Source organism: Ictalurus furcatus, chromosome 13, assembly GCF_023375685.1.
Source record: "Ictalurus furcatus strain D&B chromosome 13, Billie_1.0, whole genome shotgun sequence".
NCBI classification, from domain to species: Eukaryota; Metazoa; Chordata; class Actinopteri; order Siluriformes; family Ictaluridae; genus Ictalurus; species Ictalurus furcatus.
Window position 1 is genome coordinate 14,716,441 of NC_071267.1, and position 21,112 is coordinate 14,737,552.

General features: G+C 39.2%; 1 protein-coding gene across 2 annotated transcripts in view; it reads left to right on the forward strand.

Moving 5' to 3' along the window:
- The first annotated feature begins 369 nt into the window (after nucleotides 1-369).
- The window catches only part of afap1l2 (actin filament associated protein 1-like 2), a 36,752-nt gene continuing 16,009 nt past the window's right edge, over nucleotides 370-21,112 (forward strand). The window contains exons 1-4 of one of the 2 annotated variants that reach the window (XM_053640317.1): nucleotides 370-635; nucleotides 18,069-18,197; nucleotides 19,142-19,213; nucleotides 20,172-20,263. In XM_053640317.1, coding sequence (XP_053496292.1) covers nucleotides 620-635; nucleotides 18,069-18,197; nucleotides 19,142-19,213; nucleotides 20,172-20,263 — 309 coding nt within the window. In that variant the 5' untranslated portion in view covers nucleotides 370-619. The other variant, XM_053640318.1, reaches the window with a different exon arrangement.

A 21,112-nucleotide genomic window follows, 5' to 3' on the forward strand; every position in this document is an offset into this window, starting at 1 on the left:
TTTATATTGATTTTAATGGAAACTGTAATGGTCCCTGTGGGTCTCTACTGGTAATTTGCTGCCTTCTATTGCTGGCATGTTATGTCTATATCATTAAAGACCAATAATGGTAATGGTTTTAATAATTAGCTGATGGTTTGTAATGGCATTTGTAGTGGAAATCATTAGAAATTCTGTGTAGTTTTTTTCAGCAGGCATTGGTCTCACACGGTCTGTTTATGGCACCCTCTATCATAATAACTCAAATTCAAATGTCCTCAAACATTCAAAATGTCCTCAATCTATACACTAGCATTTATCTTTGTTTGGACTTCTGAGGTTCGAGTTCACAGTTTTGCTCTCAGGGGGTTTAATAATTAGTGAGAGCAGCAGAAGGAGAAGTGACTCTGTGATTGATGGTGAGAGAGAGAGAGAGAGAGAGAGACAGAGAGAGAGAGACTAATCGGGTGCGGGTGACTGTGTGAGAGTGAGTGTGTGAGAGTGTGTGTGTGTGTGTGAGTGTGTGAGTGTTTATGTCGAGTTTCCCTCTCCTTCATCTTTTATCACAGAGCTTTGACTCGCTTTACTCGGCTCCAGCGACTCTGCGAGCTCCGGAGTGTCCATCTCCGCCTCTACAATCATGGACAAGCACAAAGGTAAGCGAACATGACTTTTTCCATCACTGTGTGCTGATAGTGATCACTCTAAAGTGGTTGTGGATGTATTCAGACGCTCACAGACGCTCAAGTTCAAGTTTAAACATGCGCGCGAACGCAGACTTTAGTGCAATCCTACATGTTTAAGGTCAGTAGCTATAAAGGTAAATATCCTGCTATTTAGCACTGGGAAAGTTTTACATGCCACATGTAATAGGCATCCCTCTAAGGTGTATGCGTTTATGTTCATTTTATTTTCATTCTTCTGTATTTTTATTCGACACCATGGTCTGAGTGATCTGCTCTATCCCATCATCTCGAGAACTTCTCATCTCATCCTCCTAATGAGGCTAATTTAATGCAGGAATCAGCCAGATCTATGACAGCTCTGCTGGGAGCGCAGTCCGAGAACAACAAGGCTATGTCCCAAACAGTGTGCTGTACACTATACACTACCACTATGTCGAAATAGTAAGCGATTGAGTCTGCAGTTTGGACTTTGAGTTGCGTGCTGTTCGGACAGAATTTAGCAGGCTGTTTAGAGAGTCTCAGTTACCATGGTTACAAAAGAGCGGGCTGTGTTTTAAATGTTTCTTTTATTTATTTATTTATTTATTTATTTATTTATTTATTTTTGTTTTACCGTGATTCCCACATGCGTTCAGTGGATGTGAAGAGACTTTTAATGTCCTTCTCTCTGCTGGAAAAAAGCAGTAGAAACCCCTCATGGAATCTGTAATGGTTTTAATGGGAGTTGTATTGCTTTTAATGGAAACTCTAATGGTCCCTGTGGGTCTCTACTAGTAGCTAATCTGTTGCCTTCTATTTGTGGGATGTTATGTCTAGTGGATACTGCGTTAAGGACCAGTAATGGTAATGGTTTTAATGGTTAGCTGATGTTTTGTAATGATATTTGTAGTGGAAACCATTAGAATTTATGTGATGGCTTCTATTTTTTCCCCCCAGCAGGGCTGTCCCATTATTTATGCTCACTTAAAAAAAAAACACCAAAAAAAAAAAAAAAAACAGTATGTCAGCAGTAGTTATTGAAGATATTAAAGTTACAGTTTTTGTCCCGGGATTTCGTAAATGCCTGTGGTTTAGTGTTGTAATCGACAGGAGGTGGACTGTAGACTAGGCTAATACTAAAGTGCTGCATTACATATTCAGAATTTTTGGCATGCTTTTCAATATACGCCTGAGATTTGGTGTGATCTTGTATATTATTACTTTTAGACTTGCACAGCATGAGTCAGGTGAGATGTAGGCGTATTACATTACATTCACACACTCATTCACACCAAGGGGTAATTTAGCCTAGCCAATCCACCTCACCTCAATCCGAGCTCAAAAACCCTGGAGCTGTTAGGTGGCAATGCTACCCGCTGCACCACCAGGCCAACTTTTAATGCCTATCCTAGTGCATTATCTTCAGCTACATCATTCAGAGCCTGCCCAGGCTCCCAGCCTTCGGTTTTGGATTAGAATTATTTCCTACTGATAATGTAAGGCCTCTCCTGGAGGGTCAGAATTTAAATTTTATCTCATTTACTACACCTGATTAAATTTATTGGCTAATCACCAATGTCGTAGCAGGCTGAATTTGGTGTATCTCTTTCTCCAGGACTGGATGCTGACAGTCATGATGGATGGCTATAGGATAATCAATACCAACCTGTTATGTCTGTTAAAAATAAGGAAAGAAAGGAAAACAGAAATGTTAGTACTTCCTTAGGATTTTTAACACCCTTACAATGAGCTGTATCCGTGTGGAGCTACTATTTAGTGGAGCATGTATAAAACAAACTCTGCAGTGAAACAAGACTTGGTTTGTTCCACAATAATGGCTTTCATATATATTTTTCAGTTCATAATTGCACTTCCTGTGAAGGTCTAGATGTTTGATTATTCCCAGAAACCATTCCACATGGCAATCCATCTTTGTTTGTATTTAAAGTGACTTCCAGTTTTGTTTTTGAACATCTTGGATTCTTTGGCAGTTTACAGTCATTTTACCTCCCTATTACGCAATTGCATAACCATAAAAAGTCCTGATGAGTCAATGATTTACTTACAGTGATATCAAAACAAGAACTGCTTACAAGACTAAGACATGTTGAAATATTAAAACTACTGTGGCCTTTTATGTCTCTGAACTCAGTGGGTCATGTGGATCATCAAGGCTGATCACAGGAAGTCAGCAGTCAAATGGCACACTAAATCGCAATGGTCAAAGTTGATCTTAACCACTGAGTATGAAAATATTCTGAGATCTTCCATGTAGTGAAACCTACCACAAAACTTCCTGTTTATCTCAAACTTTGTGTCAACTTGCTGAGACAGGCATGCTGGCGTTCTGTTTCGAAGCTAGCCAAGCTATGTTTGTCCCAGAAGTTCAGGGGCCCTTAACAAATAAGAATGATTCAGTGCCGTAAGTAGTCTGGCTATTTTATGACTTGTTCTTACAAGTTGGGTGCTGTTAGGAACAGCACTGCAGTTGTTGTGGTCAGGAGCCCGGCATCTTAGACAGCCTTTGTGAATTTTGTGTTTGTGAGATAAGAATGAGAGGGAGACAAGGAGAAGCTAGAGGGAGGGAAAGGATGGACAGAGGGTTGGCATTTTGAGGAGTAGTGTGTAATATCTTCCATGACGAAGCATGGTACTTATGCCAGGATTCACATTAAATAATTATTTGAATTATATAATTGGTGTGAATCCTACACTGTTGATTAATGCTATTTGGTCTAGTTTTCAAGCTCATATGAAAATATATGGTTTGAACTGTGGGTTTTGTCATTTAATCTTTGGGCTTTGGTTGCAATTTTGGGGTTTGGCTTTTTTATACAGGGGAAATTATTCACCATTAGCTCTGGCACACTCTGCAAAGAATAGTGACTGTACACGAGGGTGTTATTGAGTGTTATGCATGCAAGATACATATTAATTAAATGTTAAAGGTTTCAGAACACCGAACAGATGCAATTGAGCTTCCGTGAGAATACAGACTGCATTTTAACTAGAAATTGGTGTGAGGGTTTTGAAAGACTTGTCTTTTTAAACAGGGATCGTCCCACTGACAGTACAGAAGAATCAGATCAGTAAAATCTGTACAGGTTTTAGTTCCCTAAAATGCTGATTTAAGTAATCTTTAGAGGAACAAGTATCTTATGTATGGCTGATAGTCAAAAATTTAAAACAGACTGTTTTAATTAAAGTTATTGTTCTAATAATCAAAGGCTTACTTATAAACAAGGTAAGCAGCCAAATAAAATGGTTACAGTTCCTGTCTCTGTGTATATTTATATATTTTAACCACTATATGTACATACTTTTAAGTGGGTTTCAAGATTTCCCGATTTGGTTTCTTCTACATCAGGCATTTATTTTTATTTGATATAACGGATGGAGAAACCAAACAGTGACTCACATTCACATGCTCAGACACCAGTTTATCAGATTAAAAAGCAAAAACAAAACAAAAAAACAATGCAAATGAACACCAACTGGCTGCATGAAAGCAGCAAAAATCCAAAGACAGTGTTTATGTATTTTTTAAAGCTAAATGATTATAACACTGCTCACAGAAACAAGCTTTTATATGCATGGATTCTGATTTCTAGATGTTGCTAATTATATCAGGATTTATGATGAAGTGGAAATGCCTACACTCTGTTATAAACTTACAGAGTACATGGAAAACCGTAAAAATTACTTTTTTTGTGACTCTTTTTTATTATAATTTGTAAAATTATAACTATATACAACAAAGCCCAAGATCTGCCCAGGATCATGAAATGAAAAAGAAAAAAAGGTCATTAGTATTGACAAAACAAGCAACAGACAAACGAATACACATAACCAAAGTAACATACAGAGGGTTACCAAGAACAATTAAACTCTCAAAAGCTCTGATAGAGCCTCAATAAGGTCTAACCAAAATTGTATTGTCCTTCAGTTGGCGCCATGCTCTTTAGCTGTACACTCTGAAAGCGCAATATCCATCAGATATGACAGCCAGGTAGACATAGCTGGGGTAGATGATTAAATCACACTTTTAAGATAACTATTTTAGCAGCAGTAAGAGCTGATGACAGGATCTTCCTCTGATAAACTGTCAATGACAATGCAGAATCGAGTAAAAGAAAAAGCAGTGGGTCCATTTGGATCTGAGTCCTCTCAGGAAGATCTGAAAGCACATCCTGAGCAGATGACCAGAAGGACTCTCTTCGAAAACATTCCCAGAACATATGCATATATGTACATGGCTAGGGCTGGGCAATAAACAGGTATCGGCATTTATCGACGGTGCAACTTTATCAGTAACAATATAAAAAATGTTTGGTATAATGCTCGATAAAATGTAAACAGACATGAAGTTTTGTTGCATAAACATCCCTCATGCATGCACCGTCTCTGGATCATAAACAACCTATCATATGCCTTGATAAAGGAATGTGCTGCGAGTGACAAGCAAACAGCCAATAACAAGTTGTGTATCTGTGTGGTTCGGTTGGCATCATCGCCAAGTGACATCAGAACACACGAACACATGCGAAAATGAGTTCTTGTGAGGAGATTGTGAATAAAAAAGGATATTGTAAGTTCACCTGTATGGCAGTTTTTTTGGTTTCTTTTTGTCTGACCAACATCAGAACACCACTGTGTGTAAGCTTTGCACAAAAAAAAAAAAACGTCCCGGCCAAGTACGGAGAAACAAGCTGCGAGAGATTTGTAGTGTGTATGTGCAGTGCTCCGGACATGTACAGTGCTGTTTAAAAAAGATTCAAATTTATCAATAATTACCGATACAGAATGATATGAAACATTACATCGTGATACATTTTTTAGCTGTACTGCCCAGCCCGATACCTGGACTTGCACTGCTACACAAGTGACAAAAAGGGTCAGACTTTTCATATTATATAACAAACAGGGAGTGGCATATGCCCTATATATTAATTTACTATTAATTTATCATTTGACGATCTGGGTTCTTTGAGGTAACAAAACAATTTCCCCAGACAGTATCCCAATCGATCACTGTGTTAAGTTGTCTCTCCCACAAACCCATAACTGGAATATTTGAATATTGTCGTACCAGAAGTGATTCATAGATTGTACTCACTAAACCTCTACAAACCATATTAGAATCTGTCCATTTTATCATAGGGTGAGGACTGACCCTAGTGGACCAGGGAACTCAGCGCAGACCTCAATCTTAAATACAACAACAACAAAAATTAAAATCCTGGGAGAGACAATTCATCTTTTAGAATCTGAAAGGATTTGAGACCTTTATCATTGTACAAATCTTTTAGAGTATAAATACAACACTCAACCCAGCTTTTGGAAACAAACATCTTAAGACCAGTATAAAGATTACTATTATGCTAGAGGGGAGTAGATTCACTATATGAACATGAAGCTCCCATGATCTTCTCTGCCTCTTTCCAGATTTTAATAGAATGACTTATAATTGGTCCAAAATTTACCATGATTTTCTTCAATATTCCTGTAAAGGGTAAGTAATATTAGCTTCTATGGCCCTCCATGACACAAGAGAATCAGCATTGATCAAGTCCTAAGAAGTCTCATTTGAAATGCTAAATAAATAAGACCGAAAATCTGGTAGTGATAGAACCCCACAGGATTTCAGTCTGTGCAAGGATTTAAGGCCAATTCTAGGCCTCTTATTATTCCATATACATTTTGTTACCATTGTGTTAAGCTCTTTAAAATAATCAGTAGGAGAAGAATGACTTTTTTAATAGTATACAAAACGCTTATAAATAGAGACCCTTTCAGGTTTAATCTGCAGCAGGTGTAGTTCACGCTATTGTGCAGCTGAGTGGTTTATAAAATGTTTCTAAATTAATCCATGATGTGTTTGTTTTTATCCTGTCTCTTTCCTCTATTTCCACCTCTTTCTGCTCTTCAAAGGATTGCAGGCAACCAGATCTCATCCCTGAGGTTCTGCTTGATACCATTTTCCCTGATCCACCCATGGGCCCTGCTGCTCTGGCCAGAGCTTTGAGTCTGTCAGCTTTATAGCTGACCTGGTGCACATCTGAATAAAACTCTGAAGTTCTGAAACAGGAGATGTGCACCATTTGACTTGGAGTTCAGATTTACAGGGTAGTTTTGAGGGAGTTGCAAGGCAGTAGTCAGCATTATTCTGACTTCTAAAGAGATTCAAGAATGTGTTCTTATTAGTATATATTAGGATTCAAGGCTTGTGGAGACGGACGTAGCAATGCCTGTAAGCACATTGACATGCACACTGTAGGCTTCAAGAGCCATGCAAGACGGCCGAGAGCACAAGAGGTGTTTTGGTTGTTTCACTGCCTCCCATTGACAGAGAGCTCAGTAGTAATTTGTCTAGAGTAATGACTGCACCAGTGGCATTGTTTGTAGAGTATAAGTGGGGCAAAAAATATTTGGCATGTGTGGGGAAAACAATGATTGTTATTGTTGAGTTGTGTTCATTCATATCTTCTATTCTAAAGGCTTTATTCTGAAACAGTGTACAGTCAGATTAGCTGTGGCTTTACAGTCAGTAATCAACCTAACATCTATACATTGTCACCAGACCCTTAAAATAATAGTGTGGTATAAACCACCCAGTGAAATGGAACAGTATTATGTCTACAGCTGTAATACTATGTCTAAAATTATAGTGCTACGCATACAGTTACAGTACTATATAGATGCAGTATTACGTGCATAGTTGCATACATTAATACATTATTTGGAATGAATAAATGAATCCAAATGAATACAAGTGAATACAAGTGAATACAAAAACAAGAGAACTATGTCTACAGTTATAGTACTATGCGTACAATTACAATACTATGTCTAGAGGTAAATTATTATGCTTCCAGTTATTGTACTGTGTCTACAGTTATAGTACATTTACATTAACATTTTCATTTACGGCATATGACAGGCACCCTTATCCAGAGTGACTTATAGAAGTGCTGTACAGTCCCTATCAATAAACACATCCTCGTACTGATTCACTAGCTCAGGGACTACCATCAGTCTAAAAACCCAGTATGAAAACACACAAGTCAATGACACATATTTTGCATAACAAAGTGCTAATTTAAGTGCTTGGTGAAGAGGTAGGTCTTTATTGTTTGTTTGATGACAGCCAGTGACTCAGTTGTTCGGATAGCCAGGGGAAGAGACCGTCTTCCTTGCAGGTCTTCCTTGTACCCTGAGATATGGAGGGTTCACTGAGTGATGCATTTATATAGTAACTGTCTGCTTTTGGCCATGGTACTTTAATTTAGGATACTAGTTTGTTTATATGTATAACGAGAACTAGAGCAATCTAAAATTGTTAGAAAATATTATGTGCAAACAAAAATAATGACTGCATGAGCAGGATTATGAAAAAAATGCCATGTGCACATAACTAGTTGAGACTAATTATGAACTGCAGTGATGAACAGTAAGAATTCACAATGCTGATATTTGTGCCTCTGGGTTTCTGTTTTCCCAGTGTTTCATTAAGTTAAAATAAAAAAATGAATTAACAAAAAAATTTATACAGTTTACGCTACACTTAAACTTTGGGTTCAAATCTGAATTCAGATACAGATACAAATATTTTGACAACTAAACAGATGTAGATACAGAAGGTGTCATTGTGTTACATGTCTACAACAATTACTCTACTATGTCTATAGTTGTAGTGCTATATATATTTAAAATCGCACCTTTTGCATTTCCTTTTACTGTGGACACTTATGTTATCATGCAGGTTTGGAGACGTGTATTACTTAGGCCATCAGTACACTGACACATTATTGCAACATGTTCATTTTTTGTGTAGCTTAAACATGCTATCTCAGTACACATAATGTACACAGAGGCATGCTGAGCTGTATTGGGTAACAGGGTTTTGTACTTATCTGCAGATTAAGTCAGCGGATTTCACAGAAATGATCTCAGCCCCTTTTAAACACATCTTCATGAAGGCATGAAGTCAAAACCATCTGTAATCATCAGTGTCAGTCTAAGGCATATACAGCATTTCATTTTAAATGTCCACTATCGATAATGTAACACAAGCTTACAGTGAGTAAACGAATTAATGGGCAAAATGAATTTAAAGCTTTTGCACTGTACTGTAGCTTCAGAAATCTAAGAGGCATGAGCTGAGCATGCATGCATGCTTTCAAGCTGGAGAGGTGTTTGTAAAAAGATTGAGCAGAAGACGACTATGCAGTGGTTTAATCCAGCCACTGGCTTTTATGTGTATGGAGTGTTTGTTCAAAAGGAGAAGAGGGAGAGGTTGAGTGAGGTCGCTATTGTTGGAGCGGGAGGTGTTCTGCAGCATCTGTTCCTGTTTTGCTCCCCTGTAGGCAGTACAGCATTGCTGGATCAGGTTCAGAGAGCACGGCCTGAGCTCACAGCACAGCCAGAACTCATGTCACTGACCAGCTTAAACCAAAGCAGCAATGCCACCGACCTGCGCTGACCTCATGCTCTGACAACACATTCCCACTAACAGACGCAAATACATATACACGTTATGTAAATGAAGGGTATCATTCTGTGAGAATGGAGGGTGAACATACTATAGCAACCTTTAAGAGGGATTAAATTTTATTAATGCAAATGTATTGTTTACTTACAGTAGTTGAGTGTCTGATGGGAAATAGCATAGCAGCATTTCTTTTAGGCTTTTGTTAAAGAGGTCCCTCATGCCAGTATATCAGACTTCTTCAGTTATACTGTATAGAGTCTTCTACTGCTGCTTGTCAGTGCATAAATACACAGAATTATAGTGAACATTTTACTCAGAACTGGCCAGATATCTTTTTCCCTGAGCTTATATTTCAGTCTTATGCAATAAAGAACATACTGATTTCTCATCTAAATGAAGAAACATGTGGTCTAAGCTGTTTTATGACATAAATTACACTGTAAAGCATTCAGACATTTTTAGATAATGCTAACAAGAATGGTGGCCCCATAGGTAAAATTAGTCTGTTTTAGTGTTAGGATGTTGTATAGCTCTTGTGTGTGTTTTGGCAGTGTGTACTGAAGATGTTGCTGTATGGATGAAATAAAGTGCTGATGTATTTGGCAGTGATACCCACCATTATGCAGATCCTGGCCAAAGAGAATATTATGGCTGCATTTGATAAGGCGTAATTGTGGGAAATTGCGTTTGTGTTGCAGTTTTCAGTGAAATCTGATTTTCTTTAGTAAGTGTTTTAACTACGATTGCGTAACATAAACAAGGTGACCCTATGTACAATGGAGCCAGAGAGCTAGACCGTGATAGCACAATCCAGGTTCACAGCACAGGCACTAAATGTTCCTCAAAGTGTGGGCATGTAGCAGCCAGTACAGTGTCGGGAATGACACAAACACTGATACACTGTTTACATTTCAGCTAAATACCAGTTAATCATGTCAGTCCTTTGTCATACATTATAAGCATGGGGTGTCTCTGAGGACTTGTATAAACTTTATCATTAATCCTTATCACCTCTACATAGTGTGTTTCTTAGTGTTATGGGATCTGATAATCAGTCTTTTAATAATATTTACTGAGAGGTGAAATACTCTTGGTATCGACAGATTATCCATCATCCATGGTAACTCTGTAGAACGGAGAGGAATAATGGTCTCCGCTGGCATGTATATATAATGGGAGCTTATTTGGTTACGCCCATATGTAGCTGTAGTTTCATAATTAATGACAAAGATTTAAAAAGGACCTTTGAAGACAATACTGTAAATTTCAGCCTTTTGGGGGCTTTTTAAAAGATTTATTTTGAATCTTAAAATAAATTTTAAAAATGCTAACATTTTAGCCCCAAGTGTAATTTTAAGATAAGATACACATGGTTTTCACAATTCAGGCATAATTATCTTATCACAATTCATCTAAGCTGAGCCCAATTGTTTGATTTCATTGTGATTAATGCTTCCATAAACATGGCTCCATATAATGTGCCGTAGTTGAGATTGTGTTTGCATACATGTGGTTCATGTGACCGTGAGTGTTAAAAAGGTGCTGTATAAATTGTACAAACAGCAAACAAACAAATAAATAAGTATGATCAAAAAGCTTTACTATCATATTTCAATTATTAATCTTGGTTAATGGTTTTTATCTATTTTTTAAAATTATTTTTCATTCATTTATTAATTCATTCCTCAGGTGCATTTAGCAAAGACTATCCACTCATCAAATGGACTATTTTGTAACTATTGTGTAACATTAATATGGTTTATTTTTGACATAGCACATCTTTACATATATTTTAACATAGTACTTTTTGCTGTTTAAAAATCACTGTAATAAGCTTGGTATATTTGTGTTATTATTTATATCATGTCATCCCTCTGCAGTTATGTTTTAGTATAACAGCCAGGCAGAAAGTCAACAGCAAAGACAGTTAAACTGTTAATCACACTTGTTTGGATGCCAGTGAGTCAAACTGTGCCATGTGGAAATGTGCAGCACAATGTCTGGAATATGTTAAGTGTAAGATTTCTTGTGAATTGCTGAGAATGTTGGTGAATTGTTTACCGACAGGTCCTGTTTCATTGGGTTGTGGGTGTGAAGTTGTAAGCCAAGCTGCATACTCTTAAAGAGAGATGTCACAGTAGTGGCATGCCACCCATATGTTCAGGAGCGCAGCTTCAACTCAAATAGCTGATGTATAACGTAACTGTGCCACTTAACATTCTAAGATTTTAGCATCTTAGATTGTGCTAAAGTTGGATGGAAGTGGGCAAAATTCAACCAAACAAGCAAAAGGGCTAGTACACACTATGCTAACAGTTCATCCTTGATTTCCAACTAGACAAACTGCTTGTTTAACAGGGACTATAACTTTGTTTCATGTAATTCTGGCCCAAACTGAGCAATACCCACTGTATAAATACACGTTGGCTGGTTGAGGTGTAAAGCATAAATGAGTCCAAACAAAAGGCACATAGCTTGAAGGAGGTCGTGAAGTTAGGGAACCTAGATCTGAATACCCCTGCATTACAACATCTAATTGGAAGTCTTACTCCAAAATAGTATTTGAATATAAAATCTAAAAGGTTGTTACCAGTCTTCTGTCTATGAGACCAGTTTGGGGAATCTTCACTGATGAAATTATCTGCACTCGGAAATGTATTCACCTTAGAGCCAAAAAGACCACAAATACTGATAGCCAAAACTCAAAAGATGTTTCAAACAAAAATAGCCAAACCACATGCTACCGAACCACAAATAACGTTTCCATACCTCGGTGGATCAGTGGTGTGCAGCACTAAGAAATAATTGCTTTTCGTCTGTCACTATTATTGCACCGACTTTGTAGAACAGGATGAAAGAGTTTTGATAAACGGTGTTGTGTGAATAAAATGGTATGAGCCAACATGTGTTGGATTTTTATTTTTTATGACCAATAAAATCTGCAAAAAGATCAGCTTGTTTTGCTAAGTTTGTTCCCATAAAATAATGAGTAACCTTGGCATGTCATACAAATTGTACAAATAACTGAAATAGATTAAGGGATAACGGCTACTTGCAAGAAATCGAAGAATTCTAGGAGTTGAGTTGATATGTCAGGGTTTACAATGATATGACTTGTTAATGGACACCTTTATCATTCCCAGCATTGATCTCTTACATCTGTTTATGAAATCAAGCAGCCAAAACATTCATGCTGTAGCCGTGACCTTTGAGTGATGGCATGAAAAGAGGAAAAATAAATTCTTTTTTGTCCTTATCTGGGATTAATCTTTATTGGGAATGAGGAAGTGCTGCAGTTTGGTTAAAAGGAAATCCCCTTATCACATACGTATAGGTAGAAATGGCCAGTTAAGACTTGAACCTCATGGAAACTCTTTTGAGCAATTACTTGAATTACATGAAGGCTTACACGCCTTTAGAACTACAGCATACAGCTGGCTTGAGACCTGTGGATAAAGGCAATACTTGTGGGTGTGTGGGAAAGTATGGACCTTATTGTTCAGGTTTCATTAATTTGAGGAAGTGGGAAGACTTACAGCACATGCAGGAGTCTGGTGTTTTAGTTTCGTGTTGTTGGGCTGAAGGACTTGGAGCTGGCATGTGTCCAAGCCATAAGCCATGGAAACTCAGCCCAATCTAGTCTAAAGTCAGCTGACTCCACATTCCCAGGAACCCTTTGGAGAAGAGCATCAAAGTACAGTCTGAAAACACATGGCAGGGAAAATGTTGGGAGAAGAAATCTCCGGTTACAACACAATGGGCAGTATAAAGGATCAGAAGCATTTTCTGTTTCATGTGGATCTCAGATCTTTATAAAGCTTTCATGCAATGCAAAAAGAGACATGTCAAAGTGAAAAAATATATTGTAGGTAGCATTGCACTTGGGTTCCTTGTAAATCTACTCAATACCACACAGGCATTGCATTTGTGGAAAGGCTCTGCATGCTATAGACACAACTGAGAACACACATAGGTGACAACCACGCTTAACAAAGTCTGAAACATTCACACGCAAGACACTTGACCACATGCATTTCAATTATAGTATCTCACAAAAGTGAGTACACCCCTCACGTTTTTGTAAATATTTGATTATTTCTTTTCATGTGACAGCACTGAAGAAATGACACTTTGCTACAATGTAAACTAGTGAGTGTACAGCTTGTATAACAGTGTAAATTTGCTGTCCCCTCAAAATAACTCAACACACAGCCATTAATGTCTAAACCGCTGGCAACAAAAGTGAGTATACCCCTAAGTGAAAATGTCCAAATTGGGCCCAAAGTGTCAATATTTTGTGTGGTCACCATTATTTTCAGCACTGCCTTAACCCTCTTGGGCATGGAGTTCACCAGAGCTTCACAGGTTGCCACTGGAGTCCTCTTCCATGACGACATCACGGAGCTGGTGGATGTTAGAGACCTTGTGCTCCTCCACCTTCTGTTTGAGGATGCCCCACAGATGCTCAATAGGGTTTAGGTCTGGAGACATTCTTGGCCAGTCCATCACCTTCACCCTCAGCTTCTTTAGCAAGGCAGTGGTCGTCTTGGAGGTGTGTTTGGGGTCGTTATCATGCTGGAATACTGCCCTGTGGCCCAGTCTCCAAAGGGAGGGGATCATGCTCTGCTTCAGTATGTCACAGTACATGTTGGCATTCATGGTTCCCTCAATGAACTGTAGCTCCCCAGTGCCGGCAGCACTCATGCAGCCCCAGACCATGACATTCCCACCACCATGCTTGACTGTAGGCAAGACACACTTGTCTTTGTACTTCTCACCTGGTTGCTGCCACACACACTTGACACCATCTGAACCAAATAAGTTTATCTTCGTCTCATATGAATACAGGACATGGTTCCAGTAATCCATGTCCTTAGTCTGCTTGTCTTCAGCAAACTGTTTGCGGGCTTTCTTGTGCATCATCTTTAGAAGAAGCTTCCTTCTGGGACGACAGCCATGCAGACCAATTTGATGCAGTGTGCGCCGTATGGTCTGAGCCCTGACAGGCTGACCCCCCCCACCCCTTCAACCTCTGCAGCAATGCTGGCAGCACTCGTACGTCTATTTCCCAAAGACAACCTCTGGATATGACGCTGAGCATGTGCACTCAACTTCTTTGGTCAGCCATGGCGAGGCCTGTTCTGAATGGAACCTGTCCTGTTAAACCGCTGTATGGTCTTGGCTACCATGCTGCAGCTCAGTGTCAGGGTCTTGGCAATCTTCTTATAGCCTAGGCCATCTTTATGTAGAGCAACAATTCTTTTTTTCAGATCCTCAGAGAGTTTTTTGCCATGAGGTGCCATGTTGAACTTCCAGTGACCAGTATGAGGGAGTGTGAGAGCGATGACACCAAATTTAACACGCCTGCTCCCCATTCACACCTGAGACCTTGTAACACTAACAAGTCACATGACACCGGGGAGGGAAAATGGCTAATTGGGCCCAATTTGGACATTTTCTCTTAGGGGTGTACTCACTTTTGTTGCCAGCGGTTTAGACATTAATGGCTGTGTGCTGAGTTATTTTGAGGGGACAGCAATCTTACACTGTTATACAAGCTGTACATTCACTACTTTACATTGTAGCAAAGTGTCATTTCTTCAGTGTTGTCACATGAAAAGATATAATCAAATATTTACAAAAATGTGAGGGGTGTACCCACTTTTGTGAGATACTGTAAATATATTTTCCAATTCTACATAAAGGTTAGCTTTTTAACAGATTTCTTGTTGTATTATGACTATGTTATGGAGTCTGATGGGGTCCTGAGTAACTTTAAAGGACATATTTTGGATTGGGAAACTGTAATTAAGTTACTCCAGAGCTCTTTAATGACACTATCTGCCAAAGCAGACTTTGTTTCTAGTCACAGGGTTTTTGCATTAGGGTTATAATTGTACCTGCCAGTAGTTTTGAATGGGGTTTGATAGGTAATTTAATCACAATGCAGCATTTGAATTTGAATCATTTGTATACAAAGTATACATAATCCTAATGCACAGGGAATACAGAAACATGATGTTCCTGTAAATGACTCTGTAGGCCTATGTGAGCCAAATGGCATCATAATGTAATGACATGTAATAAATTATGTTGTAAGCTGACTCTGCAGTAAGATGAGGTTAGTGTAGCTCAGTGAAAACTGGTCTCTGCTGTCCTAAAGGCAAAGCTTCTACAGTTTCCTTTGCCTTACGCTGCAGAAAAGTTTCATTTCAGAGCTCTTTGAAGTGCCTGGTGTGATTCTCTAAAACGTTTTGATTATCAGCAGGGGACAGGCAGGGAGCTGGGAGTGGCTGGCAAACATGAATTATTTACAGGAGTGTGAAAGTTACCATTAGAAAATCACTGACTGATATTTGGCAAAAAGATGACGGATATTATCTGCTCTGTTTGGAACATGTCCAGATTGTATTTCCAAGATTAATTTACCATGTTTTTTTATTGTTCTCTACGACTGTTTAGTTGCTTTCCTAAGTGTTTTCATGAGTCTGATTTCCCCCATGAAACCCTGGACCACATCCCTCTAATTCTATTCTTGAATACATTGAGATCAGGCATGAAGCCGACTTATTCATGACAGCGAAAGAGGCACAAAGAGTACTCTTAGAGTCTGAGGCGTGTGGGCCAGTTCAGCTCTGACCCCTGGAGGATGTGTGGGGGCTGAAATCAGACAGGGTGACAAAGCGGCCTCTTTCACCACACCTTTTTCCCTTTCATGACCTCTGAGCTATCGCTCACCCCCAGTCTAGAGCCCCCTCAACTTCAAGGAGACGTAATACAAGCAAGCACAACAAAATTCTAAACCCCCTGGGCATGTGATATGATGCCAAATGAAAGCGAGCCTCTGTAATGACATGGAGATAAAAACATGCAGGAGACAAAAGCACAAAACATCATTCACTAGCACATGACATGTTAGACAAACTGGTCTGGTTGCTTCTATGATCTGGATCTATGAAAGGATATACAGCATATGGTGAGAGAATATTTAACAGTGTTCAAAAACAGACAATTGTTTTGTAGTTAGAAATTATATTAGCTTTAAAGTAAGTACGCTTTGTCATTACAGGTTATTGTGTGTAGACTGACAGCCAAAAAGCCATTTTAATCCATTTAGAATTAAATCTATAACCCAATAAATTGTGCAAAAGCTGGAGTTTGAATGCTTTCCGAACCCACTCTACACTGAAGCTATCAACTTCTTGAAGAAGTCAAGATTTCTCACTATAGCACTTACAGTATCTCACAAAAATGAGTACATCCCTCACATTTTTGTAAATATTTGATTATATCTTTTCATGTAACAACACTGAAGAAATGACACTTTGCTACAATGTAAAGTAGTGAGTGTACAGCTTGTGTAACAGTGTAAATTTGCTGTCCCTTCAAATTTACTCAACATACAGCCATTAATGTCTAAACTGCTGGCAACAAAAGTGAGTACACCCCTAAGTGAAAAATTTCCAAATTATGCCCAATTAGCCATTTTCCCTCCCTTGTTAGTGTTACAAGGTCTCAGGTGTGAATGGGGAGCAGGAGTGTTAAATTTGGCGTCATTGCTCTCACACTCCCTCATACTGGTCACTGGAAGTTCAACATGGCACCTCATGGCAAAGAACTCTGAGGATCTGAAAAAAAGAATTGTTGCTCTACATAAAGATGGCCTAGGCTATAAGAAGATTGCCAAGACCCTGACACTGAGCTGCAGCACGGTGGCCAACACCATACAGCGGTTTAACAGGACAGGTTCCACTCAGAACAGGCCTCGCCATGGTCGACCAAAGAAGTTGAGTGCACGTGCTCAGCGTCATATCCAGAGGTTGTCTTTGGGAAATAGACGTACGAGTGCTGCCAGCATTGCTGCAGAGGTTGAAGGGGTGGGGGGTCAGCCTGTCAGGGCTCAGACCATACGCCGCACACTGCATCAAATTGATCTGCATGGCTGTCGTCCCAGAAGGAAGCCTCTTCTAAAGATGATGCACAAGAAAGCCCGCAAACAGTTTGCTGAAGACAAGCAGACTAAGGACATGAATTACTGGAACCATGTCCTGTGGTCTGATGAGACCAAGATAGACTTATTTGGTTCAGATGGTGTCAAGCGTCTGTTGCAGCAACCAGGTGAGGAGTACAAAGACAAGTGTGTCTTGCCTACAGTCAAGCATGGTGGTGGGAGTGTCATTTTCTGGGGCTGCATGAGTGCTGCCGGCACTGGGGAGCTACAGTTCAATGAGAGAACCATGAATGCCAACATGTACTGTGACATACTGAAGCAGAGCATGATCCCCTCCCTTCGGAGACTGGGCCGCAGGGCAGTATTCCAGCATGATAACGACCCCAAACACACCTCCAAGACAACCACTGCCTTGCTAAAGAAGCTGAGGGTGAAGGTGATGGACTAAACCCTATTGAGCATCTGTGGGGAATCCTCAAATGGAAGGTGGAGGAGCACAAGGTCTCTAACATCCACCAGCTGCGTGATGTCATCATGGAGGAGTGGAAGAGGACTCCAGTGGCAACCTGTGAAGCTCTGGTGAACTCCATGCCCAAGAGGGTTAAGGCAGTGCTGGAAAATAATGGTGACCACACAAAATATTGACACTTTGGGCCCAATTTGGACATTTTCACTTAGGGGTGTACTCACTTTTGTTGCCAGCGGTTTAGACATTAATGGCTGTGTGTTGAGTTATTTTGAGGGGACAGCAAATTTACACTGTTATACAAGCTGTACACTCGCTACTTTACGTTGTAGCAAAGTGTCATTTCTTCAGTGTTGTCACATGAAAAGATATAATCAAATATTTACAAAAACGTGAGGGGTGTACTCCCTTTTGTGAGATACTGTATACTCTATATTCTTTTCATTTCAGTATACTGTACAGTGTGCTGTTACCCAGTGTGAGTGTCTGTTCTGACTGTTATGTATGTCACTGCAGTGTTGGAGCAGCTATTGGAGGAACTGCAGCGTTTCCTGAAGCTCCTGGATGGAGAGAACCTGAGTGGAAATGCCACTGTGCAGAAGAGCCTGCTTACCGACCTGCTGCACTCATACACATCTTCGGATGGTACGTCATACCAGCACACAACATGTGTAGACCTCTGTTCTACATAAACATACCCCACACGCACTTCTTTCGTCATACCCATTGTTGTCCTTTTTACAGGGAGATTGGTTTGGGCAAATGTTACCCTTTCTTGTGTAGAATCCAGCAGTTCTTTCCTGCAGAAAGTGAACCATTTGTTGTGTGAGGTTTATTTTATTTAAACACATGGCAGTCCGCTTTTGTATTCTGGTCTTGGGCTTCTCTACTTCCTCCTCTAAACTGTATCATTTTCCAAGGCTGCTTTTATCCTCCAGAGACACTCACTTCCTTTGAGTAGCAGCTTATAAATAGCCTTCATTTCCATCCTCCAAATCCCAATCTGTCTTTTACAGTAAAAAAAAAAAAAAAAGTTTTAGGCTGGGAGCAGTGTTATTACCCTGTTCATGAACTTATGATAAGCAGAGTGCACAACATGGATCTGGGTTGCCTGTTATGGCAATTTTAAGTTTTAATGGCTCTTTTTCCTCAATGAAGGTCCATGAATTAAATGAAAACAAAAATTCAAATACTGGATTTCTGGTGAATATTTCCATAAGGCATTCATGCAGTGTGGAGTTGTATGAGGAATTTTTTATTATAATTGAATATGACCCCATGCATCTTCCACAGGCCTTGTGTATAGTGTATGTGTACAGTGGGTGAAGGCCCAAGAGGTGCTCTCACATGCACACAGTACAGAACACTGCCCCTTTCTCACTCTGACAAAATGATACTGTATGTTAAAAAAGATTCTGTGAATGTCTGAGATTTTAAGAATAGAAAGAAGGAGTGATCGAGGAGTGTATATAATTTTAGTATAATTTATCATTATGAATACCTGGTATTTTAAGTATGAGCTAGACAAATATATGTAAGTTATTCATGAAGCATTCTTGAAGACTCTTGTTCTTCCTTCTGTCTTTAAGGTGAGGATGAAGAGTATATCTATATGAACAAGGTCCTTGTCATTGGACAGAACAAAGACAAAAGAGACAAAGGTAAGTGTATAATTCAGAACTCCATTTCTAATTTACAGCAGAGGGGAAAAAACTACACTTGCAGATCCAACAACACATGTTGAGAAAATTGTTTATTAAAATAGGATCATGCATCAGAAGAGCTAAAACGATGGCCTAATTTTCAGCGGGGTGATACATAGAGGAGGGAGGCAATACTTACTCTACAACCACGATTTCCTGTCTGCTTCTTAATAAATCCCCTCAGTCTTTCACAGCCAGACCCCCATCTGAGGCCTGGCTGCTTTGTTTAGACTTCACTGAAGAATGAAACGTGCAGAAAAATAGACCAAGCCTTCACATTACAGCGTTCTAAACCACAAGAAGTATACGTGTATTAGATCTCCATCTCATGTACGTAGATAAAACGTAAAACTAGACTGAAGAGAAATGGCTTTTGTGGTTCAGAGCAATGAAAATGCAACTATTTGCATAGTATTAGTTCATCTTAGCTGAATCTGTAATAATCATTATGAATCAGGTACTGTATGATTTGTATGGCCCAGTAAAGAGACACATTTGAGGTTGCACAGAAACAAAAGTGCTACTAAGGAGTAGAGATGAAGCTAAGAAACTCATGCTTGCCATTATCTTTGCTGACTCTTAGACTTTTCCTGTGAAAGTTTAATGTTCATCTTACAACAACCCAGATGTTAGCATTTGAAGAGGAAGTCAGAGGAATGTCTGATAGGAAGTGCTTGAGTATGGCTAAATATTACCACAGGCCACATAAATTACTAGGCATGAACTAATAGTTTAACAAAACAAACTGTTTAACAAAATAAATTGAGTGTTCATCTCTTTCTCTGTGTGACAACAAGGATATATTGTGTATATGTGCTATGTGTATGCATGCTGTTATGTATTGCTCTACTTTGGAAACATGTTCTAAAGGCATCGACTTTTTCTCCTTTTCTTCTCTGATCCTGTATGAATACAGATCACAGAGCAGAAACAGAGGCCAATGAAAGTGCAGGAAAGCATGTCTGTGCACCACAGAAGAGTCTTCCAGAGCTTCCTCCACCCAGAACAGTAAGCGATCTCTGTTACTGCAGGCATATCCTTCAGTAATTATAACATGTGATCATAATAACAGAAAGTTACTCAGTCACTTAGACAAACACCTAACACATATTCAGTATATTCACATATTCACTATACATAGATATGTTGCTGCATTGTGACAAACAAACATTTTGAAAGAGTGCATGTTAAGATAAACGAGTGAAGAAGAAAAATATACACATATTCTCCCTTTCTTTACCTTTTGCCTTTATAACAGCATCCAGTTTTAATCTAATTGGGATACAAACTTTTGCACTCCACTGTATACAGGCTGTAGAAAATGACAATTTACAGGGTTATACAGTATATCGCATACAGCGTGATAATGTTTTATATAGTCATATTTTATTTTGTGTAATAGTGACTTCTGCTTTTGTCATATCCTATTTGTTCAATCTGTGTTTGAACCTATGTAGTAGCTGAATGAGTTTATTTATCAGACATGCCCATGTTTCTACACAAACCTTATGAATGACTGTAAATTTCCATTATTATCCCTATTTATCTCTAATAAATTCTAGTTTTTATATGTGATGTAATCACTTTCAGGGCAAAGTTATTAATCCCCATCCTAAGTGCAGAATACAGAGACGGTTTGCTGTTTAAGTGCGAGTCGATCTGTGGCTTGCTGTGGTCACGCAGATAGACATACAGGAGGATGGAGACAATTAGTGGAGCCAAGTGAGAAGTCTTTGAACTCCAGCTCCATCTACAGATCCACAGGGTGCTTCCAGTGATTAAGCACACACTGCACACACTGCATCAGCCATTTGAAAATACTGCTGGTGTGGATGTGCCGGTCATGTGCGTACGCGA